Genomic DNA, 16,639 nt, shown 5'->3' with positions numbered 1-16,639 from the left:
GCAGCTCTGAAGTATAATACAGGAGGTAACTCAGGATCAGTAATGTAATGTATGTATACAGTGACTGCCCCAGCAGAATAGTGAGTGCAGCTCTGGAGTATATACAGGAGGTAACTCAGGATCAGTAATATATGTACACAGTGACTGCACCAGCAGAATAGTGAGTGCAGCTCTGGAGTATATACAGGAGGTAACTCAGGATCAGTAATGTAATGTATGTACACAGTGACTGCACCAGCAGAATAGTGAGTGCAGCTCTGGAGTATAATACAGGAGGTAACTCAGGATCAGTAATGTAATGTATGTACACAGTGACTGCACCAGCAGAATAGTGAGTACAGCTCTGGAGTATAATATAGGATCAGTAATGTATGTGCACAGTGACTGCAGCAGCAGAGGGCTTTTAGCTGGGTTGTGCTGGTATTTGTGGTGCGCCGGTCTCTTCTCTGCTGGGATTTCTCCTTTATTCTTTCCTCACTTGTCCTAACTGAAGGTGTTTACGAGAGAAGATGTGAAGGAAAGCGCAGCAGAGGTTTGGGGGCCGGTGTGAGACTGATCAGCAGAACCCCCTGTTCACGCCTGGAGCTACTGAGAAAGCGGAGATCCCTGGACTCGGGTGAGACACATGGGAGTCGGGGTGCGGGGATGCAGGGCGGGGGCTGGGGTAGGGGGGGGGGTCTTCTGCCGCTCGCTCACCTCCTTTCTTCTCTCCGCAGGGCGCAGCTCGGGCGTCTGATTCTTCTCTGCAGAAATTTATTTTCTTATTATAATGAACTCAAATAAAACAGATAATAAATGTTCTGGTGTCGCCGGCGGTGAATTGTGTCAATATCGGTGCATTGTGGTGGTCCGGTCACACGGGGCTCATTCACAGACGCCGGGAGCGGGGGGGCATATAAATATCTGTTTAATAAAAGATTGTCCTGTAGCGGCAGCACTGTACAGATCAAAGCGGGGGCCGCGCCTGCCCCACCACAAGGGGGCAGCAGAGAGCAGGGGTCCGCATCGCTCCAGCAGTCACACCAGGTCATAACAGGTGGTCCGCGTCGCTCGGGGGCTCACACCAGGGTCATAAACAGGTGGTCCACGTCCGCTCAGGGGGCTCACACCAGGGTCATAACAGGTGGTCCGCGTCGCTCGGGGGCTCACACCAGGTGGTCCGGGTCGCTCAGGGGCTCACACCAGGTGGTCCGGGTCGCTCAGGGGCTCACACCAGGGTCAGCAGCATCTTTTCCCTCTTTTCCGTTTTCTCCTCTTTTCTTCTAACCTCTCGGAGGCGTCAGCAAAGAACAGGACCTCTTCTTTGGCCTCGATCTCCCTCTTCAGGAGCTGCAGAGCGGCCATATTCATCCCCATCACATCCTGAGGAGAGCGGAGACTGTGACAAGACGCTCAGGAGACGAGACCGCGCGTTACCAGGAAAGCGGAGACTTACCCGGACCGCCGACACCCGCGAGACCGTGCAGCTCTTCAGATCCTCCATCACGCCCAGCAGCATGTGATTACTGGTGATCTCCCCAAAATGGATCCTGCCAATGGATCAGGAGAAAAGAGGATCAACTCCCAGCAGCCAAATCCCCCCCAAAAGTCTGACACTCGCCCCCCGCCTGTGTGTATACATCACGCTAAACCCCCAGAGTCTGATACTCTGCTGCATGGACAGTCCCCCACCCCTCATACAGGGTGCAGGCTGGACCCCAGCGCTTCAGACACCCCACAATCCACACAAGTCCCCCCCCCCCACATGTGTGCACATCACCCTGAACCCCAGAATCTATTCCAGGACTCACCTGAGCAAGAAGAAGAGGCAGCGGCAGATCAGCTCCACATCCTGACTGCGGCGCATGGAATCCGGAAGAGGGTCAGAAGATCCGGGACATAGGAGAACGGGAGGACAGGAGAGACTCCTCCAGCTCGCTACAGCCGAAGAGACCGCGCGTTACAAATCACAGAGACCACCCCCCATAGTGACCGCCTGATCCCCCCATTACAAAACACAGTGACCGCCCGAGACCACCCCCTACAGTGACCGCCTGATCCCCCATTACAAATCACAGTGACCGCCCGAGACAACCCCACATAGTGACCGCCTGATCCCCCATTACAAAACACAGACCACCCCCCACAGTGACCGCCTGATCCCCCATTACAAATCACAGTGACCGCCGAGACCACCCCACATAGTGACCGCCTGATCCCCCATTACAAAACAGTGACCGCCTGACCCGAGGCTGCGGGGAGAATAAACTGTCTGAATATCTGATCATCACTAATTTCAATAAAATAAAAAGTTGGGGAAAAAAAAAAAAGAATCCGTACTGTTCCGTCGTCATACTCTGTGCGGCCACTAGATGTCATTCTTCACACTGTACAAAGCAGAGGGAGAAGCTCCACGCCGCCATCTAGTGGTGAAGCCAGAGAATGCGAGGGAAGATGGCTGCAGCCCGGCTCCAGTCTGTGCAGCGCAGAGCAGTTTTGTGTCTTTCTTCCTGTACAGAACAGTCACTCCGGTTTACATGCAGAGAGCGACGGTCTCCCGCGTGCAGCGACCACACGCAGGACACGGATGAGGCCACGTACCTGGAGCGCACCTTCTTTATCACATCCAGAACATAGTCAGAAGACTGCGGAGGAAGAGGAAGGGTTAACGCCATGTGACCGGTCAGAAGAAAGCTCATCTATTACTATATAGAGTGGGCGGAGCTCACCGAGAGGTTCCCGAAAGCCTGAAGAAGCGGGTGCAGCCTCCTGGGGAGCTGGAGACAAAGGAGGCAGTGACCGATACATTCAGCTTCACTGTCTGTCCCCACATGGGGTCCAAACCCCCTGCACACAGCACGCCCCGCCCCCTCCCCTGCATACACAGCACGCCCGCCCCCTCCCCTGCATACACAGCACGCCCACCCCCTCCCCTGCATACACAGCACGCCACCCCCCCCCCTGCACACACAGCACGCCCGCCCCCTCCCCCTGCGCACACAGCACGCCCGCCCCCTCCCCTGCACACACAGCACGCCGCCCCCCCCCCTGCACGCACACAGCACGCCCGCCCCCTCCCCTGCGCACACAGCACGCCCGCCCGCCCCCTCCCCTGCGCACACAGCACGCCCGCCCCCTCCCCTGCGCACACAGCACGCCCGCCCCCTCCCCTGGCGCACACAGCACGCACGCCCCGCCCCCTCCCTGCGCACACAGCACGCACGCACGCCCCCTCCCCTGCGCACACAGCACGCACGCCCGCCCCTCCCTGCGCACACAGCACGCACGCCCGCCCCTCCCCTGCGCACACAGCACGCACGCCCGCCCCCCCCCCTGCGCACACAGCACGCCGCCCCCCCCTGCGCACACAGCACGCCGGCCCCCCCCCCCCGCGCACACAGCACGCCGCCCCCCCCCGCGCACACAGCACGCCGCCCCCCCCCCCCTGCGCACACAGCACGCCGGCCCCCCCCCCCCCCCCCTGCGCACACAGCACGCCGGCCCCCCCCCCCCCCCCTGCGCACACAGCACGCCGCCCCCCCCCCCCCCCTGCGCACACAGCACGCCGCCCCCCCCCCCCTGCGCACACAGCACGCCGCCCCCCCCCCCCCCCCCTGCGCACACAGCACGCCGCCCCCCCCCCCCTGCGCACACAGCACGCCGCCCCCCCCCCCCCCCTGCGCACACAGCACGCCGCCCCCCCCCCCCTGCGCACACAGCACGCCGGCCCCCCCCCTGCGCACACAGCACGCCGGCCCCCCCCCCCTGCGCACACAGCACGCCGGCCCCCCCCCCCATGCGCACACAGCACGCCGGCCCCCCCCCCCCATGCGCACACAGCACGCCGGCCCCCCCCCCATGCGCACACAGCACGCCGCCGCCCCCCCCCCCCCTGCGCACACAGCACGCCCGCCCCCCCCCCTGCACACACAGCACGCCCCCCCCCCCTCCCCTGCGTACACTGTCCTGCATACACCCGTCTCCTGCGCACACTGTCCGCCCTCCCCCCTGCACATTATACAGTCACCTCTTTGCCCGCCGGCCCGGCACAGCGCCTGGTACTCCTCCACTTTGCTGCTCTCCTCCCGGTGCAGTTCCACAGCCTCCATGATTCGCTCAGTCTGGGGGGACACAACAGATTATTCAGGGTCCCCGCCGCGGCTGGCGGTGCCGGGTCTCACACTCACCGCTTTCACCGTCTCGATGGTCTTCTTCCCGGCCAGCGTAGCTTCCCCCGCTTTCTCCCCGGCGACCTGTAGAGAACAGGCAGTGATCAGCCGTGTCCTGGTGTCCTGGAGGCGCAGTGACTGGCGCAATACTCACCACCGGCCGCGCGCCCGTCCCCACGCTCGCCTCGAACTCCGCCTCACGTTGCTGAAAAGACAGCAGAGAAACAATGTTTATTACAGAGCAATCAGTAATGGCCGCCCCCGCCGCGCCTCTGCACACAGCCATGGCCGCTCCCGCCGCGCCTCTGCACACAGCCAGGGCCGCCCCCGCCGCGCCTCTGCACACAGCCAGGGCCGCCCCGCCGCGCCTCTGCACACAGCCAGGGCCGCCCCCGCCGCGCCTCTGCACACAGCCAGGGCCGCCCCCGCCGCGCCTCTGCACACAGCCAGGGCCGCCCCCGCCGCGCCTCTGCACACAGCCAGGGCCGCCCCCTGCCGCGCCTCTGCACACAGCCAGGGCCGCCCCCGCCGCGCCTCTGCACACAGCCAGGGCCGCCCCCGCCGCGCCTCTGCACACAGCCAGGGCCGCCCCCGCCGCGCCTCTGCACACAGCCAGGGCCGCCCCCGCCGCGCCTCTGCACACAGCCAGGGCCGCCCCGCCTCTGCACACAGCCAGGGCCGCCCCCGCCGGCCTCTGCACACAGCCAGGGCCGCCCCGCCGCGCCTCTGCACACAGCCAGGGCCGCCCCCGCCGCGCCTCTGCACACAGCCAGGGCCGCCCCCGCCGCGCCTCTGCACACAGCCAGGGCCGCCCCCGCCGCGCCTCTGCACACAGCCATGGCCGCTCCCGCCGCGCCTCTGCACCCAGCCAGGGCCGCCCCCCCGCCGCGCCTCTGCACCCAGCCAGGGCCGCCCCCGCCGCGCCTCTGCACCCAGCGCCTCACCATCTCCTGCTCCTCCTCCAGGATCAGCGGCTCCCGCGTCCTCTCCCACAGGCGCAGGGACTTGTCATGTGACGAGGACACAACATGGTCGCCACTGGGGCTGACGGCCAAACACCAGACCTCTCCATGATGGCCCTGAAAGCAGAAGCCACGTCAGACGCTCCGCCCTCAGCACAAAGCCCCTCCCATATATAAGTAAGCGGACCCCGCACTCACCTCCAGGGTCTGCACCTGCTGGTACTTGTCTGCGTCCCACTGCTTCACCCTCCGGTCCTTCCCCGCGCTGAAGAACAGTGCGTCCGGGCACGAACTGCAGGAACATGACGCTGCGGAGACCGGAGCCTGAGTATACGGAGGGGGCCGAGGAGGGATACAGAGGAGGAAGGGGGGGGGGGGGATATAGACCAGAGCAGTATGCAGAGGAGGGGGATACAGAAGGGGATACAGAGCAGGAGAAGGGGTATACAGAGGAGGGGGTCTGCATGTCGCACACAGGGGGTCTTCACCTGTCATCATGACCGACATTGAGCGGTGACAATCGCCGAAGTCCAGGCCCCAGATCTTGATGTTGCGATCGGCAGAGCCGGTGACAATGATGGAGCTGTCCTGTAAGAAAGTGGTCACATGACTCCCCCCGCGAAAACACCCCTCACCAACCCCGCGCCCCCCACCACCCCTCACCAACCCCGCGCCCCCACCACCCCTCACCAACCCCGCGCCCCCCACCACCCCTCACCAACCCCGCGCCCCCACCACCCCTCACCAACCCCGCGGCCCCACCACCCCTCACCAACCCCGCGCCCACCACCCCTCACCAACCCGCGCCCCCCACCCCTCACCAACCCCGCGCCCCCCACCACCCCTCAGACAGACCCACCAGATGAAATCCTGCACAGACCACCAAAACCGGCCAACACCCCCCGGACAGACCCCGCCGCTGCATAACTTACATGTGAGATGTCCATACACAGGACGGGGAGCTTGTGTCCATACAGCGAGAGGAAGAACTGGAAGAGAAGACGGCGGTCAGCAGCGGAGACGAGGGGGGGACAGCAGCCGAGACTGGAGAGGAGGAGGAGGGGACAGCAGCAGAGACTGGAGGAGGAGGGGAGGAGACAGCAGTAGAGACTGGAGGAGGAGGGGGAGGGAAGGGGACAGCAGCAGAGACTGGAGAGGAGGGGGAGGGGACAGCAGCAGAGACTGGAGAGGAGGGGGAGGGGACAGCAGCAGAGACTGGAGAGGAGGGGGGGGACAGCAGCAGAGACTGGAGGAGGAGGGGGGGACAGCAGCAGAGACTGGAGGAGGAGGGGGGGACAGCAGCAGAGACTGGAGAGGAGGGGGGGGGTGGACAGCAGCAGAGACTGGAGAGGAGGGGGGGGACAGCAGCAGAGACTGGAGGGGGAGGGGACAGCAGCAGAGACTGGAGACGAGGGGGAGGGGACAGCAGCAGAGACTGGAGACGAGGGGGAGGGGACAGCAGCAGAGACTGGAGACGAGGGGGAGGGGACAACAGCAGAGACTGGAGGAGGAGGAGGGGGGGGGACAGCAGCAGAGACTGGAGAGGAGGGGACAGCAGCAGAGACTGGAGAGGAGGGGACAGCAGCAGAGACTGGAGAGGAGGGGACAGCAGCAGAGACTGGAGACGAGGGGACAGCAGCAGAGACTGGAGACGAGGGGACAGCAGCAGAGACTGGAGAGGAGGGGGAGGGGACAGCAGCAGAGACTGGAGGAGGAGGAGGGGGGGGGACAGCAGCAGAGACTGGAGAGGAGGTGGACAGCAGCAGAGACTGGAGAGGAGGGGACAGCAGCAGAGACTGGAGACGAGGGGACAGCAGCAGAGACTGGAGAGGAGGGGGAGGGGACAGCAGCAGAGACTGGAGGAGGAGGAGGGGGGGGACAGCAGCAGAGACTGGAGGAGGAGGAGGGGGGGGACAGCAGCAGAGACTGGAGAGGAGGGGACAGCAGCAGAGACTGGAGAGGAGGGACAGCAGCAGAGACTGGAGAGGAGGGGACAGCAGCAGAGACTGGAGAGGAGGGGGAAGGGACAGCAGCAGAGACTGGAGAGGAGGGGGAGGGGACAGCAGCAGAGACTGGAGAGGAGGGGGAGGGACAGCAGCAGAGACTGGAGAGGAGGGGGAGGGGACAGCAGCAGAGACTGGAGAGGGGGGGGAGGGGACAGCAGCAGAGACTGGAGAGGAGGGGGAAGGGACAGCAGCAGAGACTGGAGAGGAGGGGGAAGGGACAGCAGCAGAGACTGGAGAGGAGGGGAGGGGACAGCAGCAGAGACTGGAGAGGAGGGGGAAGGGACAGCAGCAGAGACTGGAGAGGGGGGGGGTGGGGGGACAAAAGTGTTGATGATAACGGATAGAAGCAAAGGCTGGGAGACAGAAGTGGAGACCTCGCTGCCCCCGATCGATACCTTCAGCGAGTCCACGTAGAAGATCTTCACGGTGCAGTCCAGCAGAGACACGGCCAGGAGCCGCCCGTCCGGACTGAGCCGCACACACAACACGTCCTCGTCCATCTTCAGCACCCCGGCTCTGCTTCACAGAGAGACGCCGGCTGCAGGGACAGAAGACAACTCCCATCATCCTCACTGACAGATGCCCTGTTTCTCAGCTGCCATCACACCCACCAGTGCTGCAGAGACACCCCCATCCTCCTCTGCGCCGCAGACGCCCCCCATCCTCCTCTGCGCTGCAGACGCCCCCCATCCTCCTCTGCGCCGCAGACGCCCCCATCCTCCTCTGCGCCGCAGACGCCCCCATCCTCCTCTGCGCCGCAGACGCCCCCCATCCTCCTCTGCGCTGCAGACGCCCCCCATCCTCCTCTGCGCTGCAGACGACCCCCATCCTCCTCTGCGCCGCAGACGCCCCCATCCTCCTCTGCGCCGCAGACGCCCCCATCCTCCTCTGCGCCGCAGACAGCCCCATCCTCCTCTGTGCTGCAGACACCCCCATCCTCCTCTGCGCTGCAGACACCCCCCATCCTCCTCTGTGCTGCAGACACCCCCCATCCTCCTCTGTGCTGCAGACACCCCCATCCTCCTCTGTGCTGCAGACACCCCCCATCCTCCTCTGTGCTGCAGACACCCCCCATCCTCCTCTGTGCTGCAGACACCCCCCATCCTCCTCTGTGCTGCAGACACCCCCATCCTCCTCTGTGCTGCAGACACCCCCCCATCCTCCTCTGCGCCGCGGACCCCCCCATCCTCCTCACCTGCTTTGGGGATCGGAGTCGTCATTCACAAGTTCAAACTCCCAGAACTTCACGCTCTTGTCGGCGCCCCCGGTGGTGAATCCGCGCTGTGACACAGGAGAATGTGAGTATTGTGTGGGCTGGACTACAACTCCCAGCGACTCGTGGTGACCCCCGGGCTCCTTACCTGGTCAGGTGACAGTGCGATGGACCAGACGGCGCCGTCGTGAGCCTCCACCGCGTCCAGCTCCGTCCCAGACGACAGATCGAAGAGCTGCAGCTTCCCGGACTGAGAGAGACGAGCAATGAGGGGGAGGGGCATACACAGGGGGCAGGGCCAGACTACTGCCATGTGACCCACAGCCGCTATGTGACCCCTGACCCCACAGGTCACATGGTCTCTGGAGCAGCCAATAACAGGCAGAATATGGAGGCCCAATCATTGGCTCCTGCAGCTGCGGCTCCCCCCACCCCCTCCGGTCATGTGACTGCTGCACAGTGTATGCAGGGACGCTGCGCTTTTACCTTGGTGCCGACTATGACGTGTCTGTCTCCGGGAACGAAGAGTGAGCAGAGGCGTAGTCGCAGGCCATGGTGCGGATACACTGCAGCGTGGACCTGCGGGCGGAGAGAAGCGCAGGGATGTCAGGAGGCACCCACAACGCTCCACTGCAGGCGAGCGCAGCTCCGGAGGTGACTGCTCAGCGCTATCTTACCTATTCCAGATCTTCAGACTCGGCGGATGCAGACAGCACCGCAATATTGTCAGAGCTGAAGGCCGCGGTTCCGGACGTCGCTCCGGTGCCCGCCATGAGTCAGACGCGATGTCTTCACACTCTCCGCGCCCCCGGCGGCTGCGGCCGGCACAGAGAAGACCTCCACGCTGTTGTTCTGCAGCAGGACCACCACCTTCAGCTCCCCCTTTACAGAGACGAGGAGGTCACATGACCTGTGAGGGCAGAAGAGGCGGCAGTGAGAGAGGGCGGGGCCGGGAGGAGAGGGCGGCCCAGGAGACGAGAGGGGGCCGAAAGGAGGCCGAAAGGAGTACAGGAGGAGAGGGCGGCCCAGGAGGCGAGAGGGGGCCGAAAGGAGTACAGGAGGAGAGGGCGGCCAGGAGGCGAGAGGGGGCCGGAAGGAGTACAGGAGGAGAGGGCGGCCAGGAGGCGAGAGGGGGCCGGAAGGAGTACAGGGAGGAGAGGGCGGCCCAGGAGGCGAGAGGGGGCCGGAAGGAGTAACAGGAGGAGAGGGCGGCCCAGGAGGCCAGAGGGGGCCGGGAGGAGAGGGCGGCACAGGGGGTAGGGACGGAGGAGAGGGCGGGCCAGCATGGGTTAGGGACGGCCAGGAAGAGGGCGGGCCCCGCGGGCAGGAGAGGGGCGGGCCCGGTTGGGCACCTAGCTTGATTTTGGAGGAGGCTTTAATGTTGGCGACTTTCACGATTTCATCCTGCAGCGTCTGCTCCGCGGCCGCGGCTCCTCCAGCTCCTCTGATTGTCTGCAGCACAAAAACAGCGAGGATGACGGGGAGCCCCAACACTAGAGGAGCCCCGGCCCGTCAGTGTTGTCATGGGGACAATTCACCCACACACCGGTCTCCATTACACGTTATCACTTCATTATGTGTACACAGCTCCCGCACTGAGGAATGCGGCTCCGAGGCCACAATCACCGACACACGGGGATCGGTCTGCAGCCGCGAAGACACAGCAGAGCGCACAAGAGCTGCGAGCACAAAACACCTGGATTTATTATCACAGATGAGAGAAAGAAGCACAAGGGCCGGAAAAATCTCTGTAACATGTGCTCCAGAGCTGCAATCAACAACTCTGCGGAGACATCCATCTACTGTAAGGAGAAGAGTCTGCAGACACCCGAACACGCGGAACCGAGGAGTGACTGCACCAGCAGAATAGTGAGTGCAGCTCTGAGTATAATACAGGAGGTAACTCAGGATCAGTAATCTAATGTATGTGACAGTGACTGCACCAGCAGAATAGTGAGTGCAGCTCTGGAGTATAATATAGGGGTAACTCAGGATCAGTAATGTAATGTATGTACACAGTGACTGCTCCAGCAGAATAGTGAGTGCAGCTCTGGGAGTATAATACAGGAGGTAACTCAGGATCAGTAATGTATGTACACAGTGACTGCACCAGCAGAATAGTGAGTGCAGCTCTGGAGTATAATACAGGAGGTAACTCAGGATCAGTAATGTAATGTATGTACACAGTGACTGCACAGCAGAATAGTGAGTGCAGCTCTGGAGACATCACTTACTTCGCCTTCTTCTTGGCTTTCTTCAGTTTCCTTTCCATCTTCTTGGCGATTTCTTCCTTATTGAGGACACAGAACACTTCCAGCACAGCGTCCGTCCCCTGCAAGAGAAAGAGGCGAGGACCCCAATCAGCAGGCGGAGGCTGCGGGTCTGTAAGTGACATGTGGGCGGGAGGCTGCGGGGCTGTACGTGACATGTGGGCGGGAGGCTGCGGGGGCTGTACGTGACATGTGGGCGGGAGGCTGCGGTCTGTAAGTGACATGTGGGCGGGAGGCTGCGGGGCTGTACGTGACATGTGGGCGGGAGGCTGCGGGTCTGTAAGTGACATGTGGGCGGGAGGCTGCGGGTCTGTAAGTGACATGTGGGCGGGAGGCTGCGGGTCTGTAAGTGACATGTGGGCGGGAGGCTGCGGGTCTGTAAGTGACATGTGGGCGGGGCTTGGGGTTATATTTGAGTGTCGGAGCCGCTGTGTGGTCTCCAGAGCAGCACTCACGTGGCAGGCCATGAAGCGGCCGGTCCGCTCCGTCCCCAGCGTCACCACCCGGTCTCTTCCTTCTCTCATGATGAGCCGTAGCGCTGACAGGTCAGGATCCGCTGCAGACAGATACAGATGGCGGTTACATCACCCGTCGCCCCAGACTCCGCCCCCAGCGCCATGACAGGGCCGTACCTCCTCCATGGCCTCCCCTCCGGCCTCCTCACTCTCGGCCTCCTCTGTGGGACCTCTTGTTTTTTTCAGCCGCGGTTCGTCTGAGTCTTCAGTCTGAGCAGAAAACATAAAAGTGATTGACCCTTGGCGCCAGCGCCTGACACCGAGGACGCCAGGTAGAGCCGCAGCGCTCAGCCCTGGAAGCGGACGGTGGCGGTGCGGGGGCTGGTGCTGCCGGGGGGCACATACGTTACCTCACTGACATAGCAGACGGTCCAGGCTCGCAGCTCGCTGTCCGCGGATCCCGTCACTATTCGCCGCTCATCCGCCAGCAGAGCGAGACCCCAGACCTGAGGGAGGGACACGGGTCAGACAATGCCGCCAAACTGTGACACGCCCACCAATGATACGCAGTCACATGACCACCGGCGCCCCTCCCCTCGTCCCCCCTGATCCGCATCCTCCCCCCCGTCCCTCCGACCCGCAGCCTCTCCCCTCGCCCCCTCTGATCCGCAGCCTCTCCCCTCGCCCCCCCTGATCCGCAGCCTCTCCCCTCGCCCCCCTGATCCGCAGCCTCTCCCCTCGCCCCCCCTGATCCGCAGCCTCTCCCCTCGCCCCCCCTGATCCGCAGCCTCTCCCCTCGCCCCCCCTGATCCGCAGCCTCTCCCCTCGCCCCCCCTGATCCGCAGCCTCTCCCCTCGCCCCCCCTGATCCGCAGCCTCTCCCCTCGCCCCCCCTGATCCGCAGCCTCTCCCCTCGCCCCCCCTGATCCGCAGCCTCTCCCCTCGCCCCCCCTGATCCGCAGCCTCTCCCCTCGCCCCCCCCTGATCCGCAGCCTCTCCCCTCGCCCCCCCTGATCCGCAGCCTCTCCCCTCGCCCCCCCTGATCCGCAGCCTCTCCCCTCGCCCCCCCCCCCCTGATCCGCATCCTCTCCCTCGCCCCCCCCCCTGATCCGCAGCCTCTCCCCTCGCCCCCCCCTGATCCGCATCCTCTCCCCTCGCCCCCCCCTGATCCGCAGCCTCTCCCCTCGCCCCCCCCTGATCCGCAGCCTCTCCCTCGCCCCCCCCTGATCCGCAGCCTCTCCCCTCGCCCCCCCCTGATCCGCAGCCTCTCCCCTCGCCCCCCCCCTGATCCGCAGCCTCTCCCCTCGCCCCCCCCTGATCCGCAGCCTCTCCCCTCGCCCCCCCCTGATCCGCAGCCTCTCCCCTCGCCCCCCCTGATCCGCAGCCTCTCCCCTCGCCCCCCCCTGATCCGCAAGGCCTCTCCCCCCTCGCCCTCCCCCCTGATCCGCAGCCTCTCCCCTCGCCCCCCCTGATCCGCAGCCTCTCCCCTCGCCCCCCCCCCCTGATCCGCAGCCTCTCTCCCTCGCCCCCCCCCCTGATCCGCAGCCTCTCCCCTCGCCCCCCCTGATCCGCAGCCTCTCCCCTCGCCCCCCCCTGATCCGCAGCCTCTCCCCTCGCCCCCCCCCCTGATCCGCAGCCTCTCCCCTCGCCCCCCCCTGATCCGCAGCCTCTCCCCTCGCCCCCCCCTGATCCGCAGCCTCTCCCCTCGCCCCCCCCTGATCCGCAGCCTCTCCCCTCGCCCCCCCTGATCCGCAGCCTCCCCCCGTCCCGCTGATCCGCGGCCCCCCATACCTCCGTGCGATGTCCCACCATGGTGCGGAAGCAGTGCTGCGTCTCCAGGTCCCACCACTTCACCAGGGTGTCCTTACCGCTGCGGGGAGAAGAGGGACAGAGGCGTCACCACCACGTCCGGTGCCACGCACGAGTCACATGACCTCAGTGTATGGGGGCCGGCGCTCTATTATAGGAGGGTCCGGCGCTGGCACCTCCCATGCGGGCACCGTCCTCACGCTGCACTTTGGCGCGGTGGATCGGGCGGTTGATGATCGTCTGCAGCCGGCGCCTCACGTACCTGGTGACCAGGAGGTTCCTCTCGCTCAGGATCAGCGCCTGCGTCACCGCGTCCTTGTGCCCCTTCAGCCGGTACAGCCGCACTCACTGATGACGTCCCAGACGATGACGTCCCGTGTCCTGCGGGGGAGGGGGACGGTCAGTGCGGCCGGAGGACGAGACCCCCAATCACCAGATCTCCGGAGCCCGCCGGGACACGTGACGGATCCACCAGGACGACCTGCTGACTACTCGGCCACCAGGGTCACAATGTATAAAGCCAACAGACCACCCGAGAATGACGAAACCACAACCAGGAGGATTCACAGCAGCGGACCACCAGGGGCGACAGTCACCAGCCTCACACACCCTGCGGAGCTTATTATTGTACACCCCCCCCCCCCCCGACCACCAGGGGCGACCGTCACCAGCCTCACAGACCCTGCGGAGCTTATTATTGTACACCCCCCCCCCCCGACCACCAGGGGCGACCGTCACCAGCGCCACAGACCCTGCAGAGCTTATTATTGTACCTACCCCCCCCCCCCCCCCGACCACCAGGGGCGACCGTCACCATCGTCACAGACCCTGCGGAGCTTATTATTATTAATTATTGTACCCCCACCCCCCCGACCACCAGGGTGATGATTTACTAACAGAGGATAAGGCTGAAGGCTGGGACGCCATAGACTCCACAGGATCGTTACCCTTCTAGACCACCAGGATTCTACTAAATATCACTAGACATGAAGCCGCAGTGCGCGGTGACTGCAGCCGGCCCCACAGATCCGAGCAGCAGCGCGGGGAGGGTGCAGTCCTAGGAGCCCCCCACACACACAATATAATACCGCACCTTGGAGCCGGACACCAGGCGGCCCCCAGCTGGTCGTAGGTCAGGGCCGTCACCGCCGCTTTGTGCCCGTTGAAGGTGACGCCGCTCTCTCCGCTCAGCAGACTGAAGATCCGGATGGAGCCGTCCTCATATCCCACCGCCAGCGCCAGCCCGTCCGGGAGGGCCGCAGCCGCGTCACCTCCTGCTTCTGCCCCCGAAGGACCAGGACCTGTGGAGAGGAGCGCGGGAGTCAGGGGCCACAGGAGCCGGGGCCCAGACAACACAGGACGGGGAGGGGCACAGGAGCCGGGGCCCAAACAACACAAGACGGGGGGGGGGGGGGGACACAGGAGCCGGGGCCCAGACACCACAGGACAGGGGGGGGGGCACAGGAGCCGGGCCCAGACACCACAGGACAGGGGGGGGGGGCACAGGAGCCGGGGCCCAGACAACACAGGACGGGGGGGGGGGGGCACAGGAGCCGGGGCCCAGACAACACAGGACGGGGGGGGGGGCACAGGAGCCGGGGCCCAGACAACACAGGACGGGGGGGGGGGGCACAGGAGCCGGGGCCCAGACAACACAGGACGGGGGGGGCCGGGGCACAGGAGCCGGGGCCCAGACAACACAGGACGGGGGGGGGGCACAGGAGCCAGGGCCCAGACAACACAGGACGGGGGGGGGCACAGGAGCCGGGGCCCAGACAACACAGGACGGGGGGGGGCACAGGAGCGGGGCCCAGACAACACAGGACGGGGGGGGGGCACAGGAGCCGGGGCCCAGACAACACAGGACGGGGGGGGGCACAGGAGCCGGGGCCCAGACAACACAGGACGGGGGGGGCACAGGAGCCGGGGCCCAGACAACACAGGACGGGGGGGGGCACAGGAGCCGGGGCCCAGACACACAGGACGGGGGGGGCACAGGAGCCGGGGCCCAGACAACACAGGACGGGGGGGGCACAGGAGCCGGGGCCCAGACACCACAGGACGGGGGGGGGGGGCACAGGAGCCGGGGCCCAGACAACACAGGACGGGGGGGGGGCACAGGAGCCGGGACCCAGACAACACAGGACAGGGGGGGGGGGCACAGGAGCCGGGACCCAGACAACACAGGACGGGGGGGGGGGCACAGGAGCCGGGGCCCAGACAATACAGGACGGGGGGGGGGGGGGCACAGGAGCCGGGGCCCAGACAACACAGGACGGGGGGGGGGGCACAGGAGCCGGGGCCCAGACAACACAGGACGGGGGGGGGGGGCACAGGAGCCGGGGCCCAGACAATACAGGACGGGGGGGGGGGGGGCACAGGAGCCGGGGCCCAGACAACACAGGACGGGGGGGGGGGCACAGGAGCCGGGGCCACTCACCTTCTCGCCCTTGCGGGTGTCCCAGATGAAGACGTGCTCGCAGGCCCCCGCGGCCACATATCGCCCCTTCTCGCCCCGGAGGGTCACATAGCAGACATTGCTCTTCACACCCGCGACCACTCCGAAAAGCGCGGAGGCCGCATACCGGAGATACTGGCGGTGAGGCCCATGTCTGCGGGAGAAAGAGGGCTCTGTAACACGGGGGGAGGCACGAGGAGGAGGGGGGCTATGGAGCCACACGTGACAGATCCCGGGGGGCGCTGATATCAGGCGAGGGGGCAGATCACCGGCACCGTATATCCCCGCACACTGGAGGCCGGTACCGTATATCCCCGCACACTGGAGGCCGGTACCGTATATCCCCGCACACTGGAGGCCGGTACCGTATATCCCGCACACTGGAGGCCGGTACCGTATATCCCCGCACACTGGAGGCCGGTACCGTATATCCCCGCACACTAGAGGCCGGTACCGTATATCCCCGCACACTGGAGGCCGGTACCGTATATCCCCGCACACTGGAGGCCGGCACCGTATATCCCCGCACACTGGAGGCCGGTACCGTATATCCCCGCACACTGGAGGCCGGTACCGTATATCCCCGCAGATATTCGCACACGGAGTCTCTCACCCGCTCTCGTCTCCTGATCGCCAATGCTCCGGGTTCACACAACACGTGCTCTCTGCGCATGCTCAATGTTAGGCATAACTTGAAGCGCATGCGCAAAAACTACTTTCACGCTCTCATCGTCGTGTCCCTCACCTTAAAGCCCCGCCCATCCATGAAACGTGACCAGAGTCCCCGCCCCCAGCACACAAGACACTTCCGGTTACAGATCAGGTGATAACAGCGGCGCCATGAGAAGAAAGCGGAGGTGAGAAAAGCCCGAGATACAGCGACCCCCGAGATACAGCGACCCCCGAGATACAGCGACCCCCCGAGATACAGCGACCCCGAACACTGACCCAGAGACCCCCGAGATACAGCGACCCCCGAACACTGACCCACAGACCCCCGAGATACAGCGACCGACCCCCGAACACTGACCCAGAGACCCCCGAGATACAGCGACCCCCGAACACTGACCCAGAGACCCCCGAGTAGATACAGCGAGCGACCCCCGAACACTGACCCAGAGACCCCCGAGATACAGCGACCCCCGAACACTGACCCAGAGACCCCCGAGATACAGCGACCGACCCCCGAACACTGACCCAGAGACCCCCGAGATACAGCGACCGACCCCCGAACACTGACCCAGAGACCCCCGAGATACAGCGACCGGACCCCCGAACACTGACCCACAGACCCCCGAGATACAGCGACCCCCGAACAC

The 16,639-nt window shown here is 65.0% G+C and overlaps 2 protein-coding genes across 3 annotated transcripts in view; one reads left to right on the top strand and one right to left on the bottom strand.

Moving 5' to 3' along the window:
- SPAG17 (sperm associated antigen 17) overlaps positions 1 to 796 on the top strand; it is a 384,631-nt gene extending 383,835 nt beyond the window's left edge. For both annotated transcript variants that reach the window (XM_075334839.1, XM_075334840.1), the window contains exons 46-47: positions 479 to 616; positions 717 to 796. In XM_075334839.1, coding sequence (XP_075190954.1) covers positions 479 to 616; positions 717 to 736 — 158 coding nt within the window. In that variant the 3' untranslated portion in view covers positions 737 to 796. The remainder of the gene's footprint in view (positions 1 to 478; positions 617 to 716) is intronic.
- Positions 753 to 15,993, bottom strand: WDR3 (WD repeat domain 3). Its single transcript, XM_075337778.1, is given in 40 exon segments — positions 753 to 1,236; positions 1,239 to 1,362; positions 1,436 to 1,529; positions 1,791 to 1,854; positions 1,857 to 1,898; positions 1,901 to 1,917; positions 2,581 to 2,624; positions 2,709 to 2,759; positions 4,011 to 4,100; positions 4,167 to 4,232; positions 4,303 to 4,353; positions 5,093 to 5,227; positions 5,309 to 5,393; positions 5,395 to 5,418; positions 5,599 to 5,614; positions 5,617 to 5,698; positions 6,043 to 6,099; positions 7,512 to 7,625; positions 7,627 to 7,654; positions 8,312 to 8,397; positions 8,478 to 8,579; positions 8,816 to 8,868; positions 8,871 to 8,908; positions 9,007 to 9,024; positions 9,026 to 9,075; positions 9,077 to 9,239; positions 9,687 to 9,753; positions 9,756 to 9,781; positions 10,564 to 10,661; positions 11,055 to 11,128; positions 11,131 to 11,155; positions 11,232 to 11,324; positions 11,465 to 11,560; positions 12,845 to 12,923; positions 13,125 to 13,200; positions 13,203 to 13,243; positions 13,956 to 14,115; positions 14,118 to 14,163; positions 15,303 to 15,641; positions 15,895 to 15,993. Coding segments are annotated over 40 exon segments (3,042 nt in total). The 3' UTR covers positions 753 to 1,207.
- Positions 15,994 to 16,639: the final 646 nt, after the last annotated feature.

Source organism: Anomaloglossus baeobatrachus, chromosome 2, assembly GCF_048569485.1.
Source record: "Anomaloglossus baeobatrachus isolate aAnoBae1 chromosome 2, aAnoBae1.hap1, whole genome shotgun sequence".
In the NCBI taxonomy this organism is placed as follows: domain Eukaryota; kingdom Metazoa; phylum Chordata; class Amphibia; order Anura; family Aromobatidae; genus Anomaloglossus; species Anomaloglossus baeobatrachus.
The sequence above is the reverse complement of the archived record's forward strand: the minus strand, read 5'-3'. Positions and strand labels throughout refer to the sequence as shown.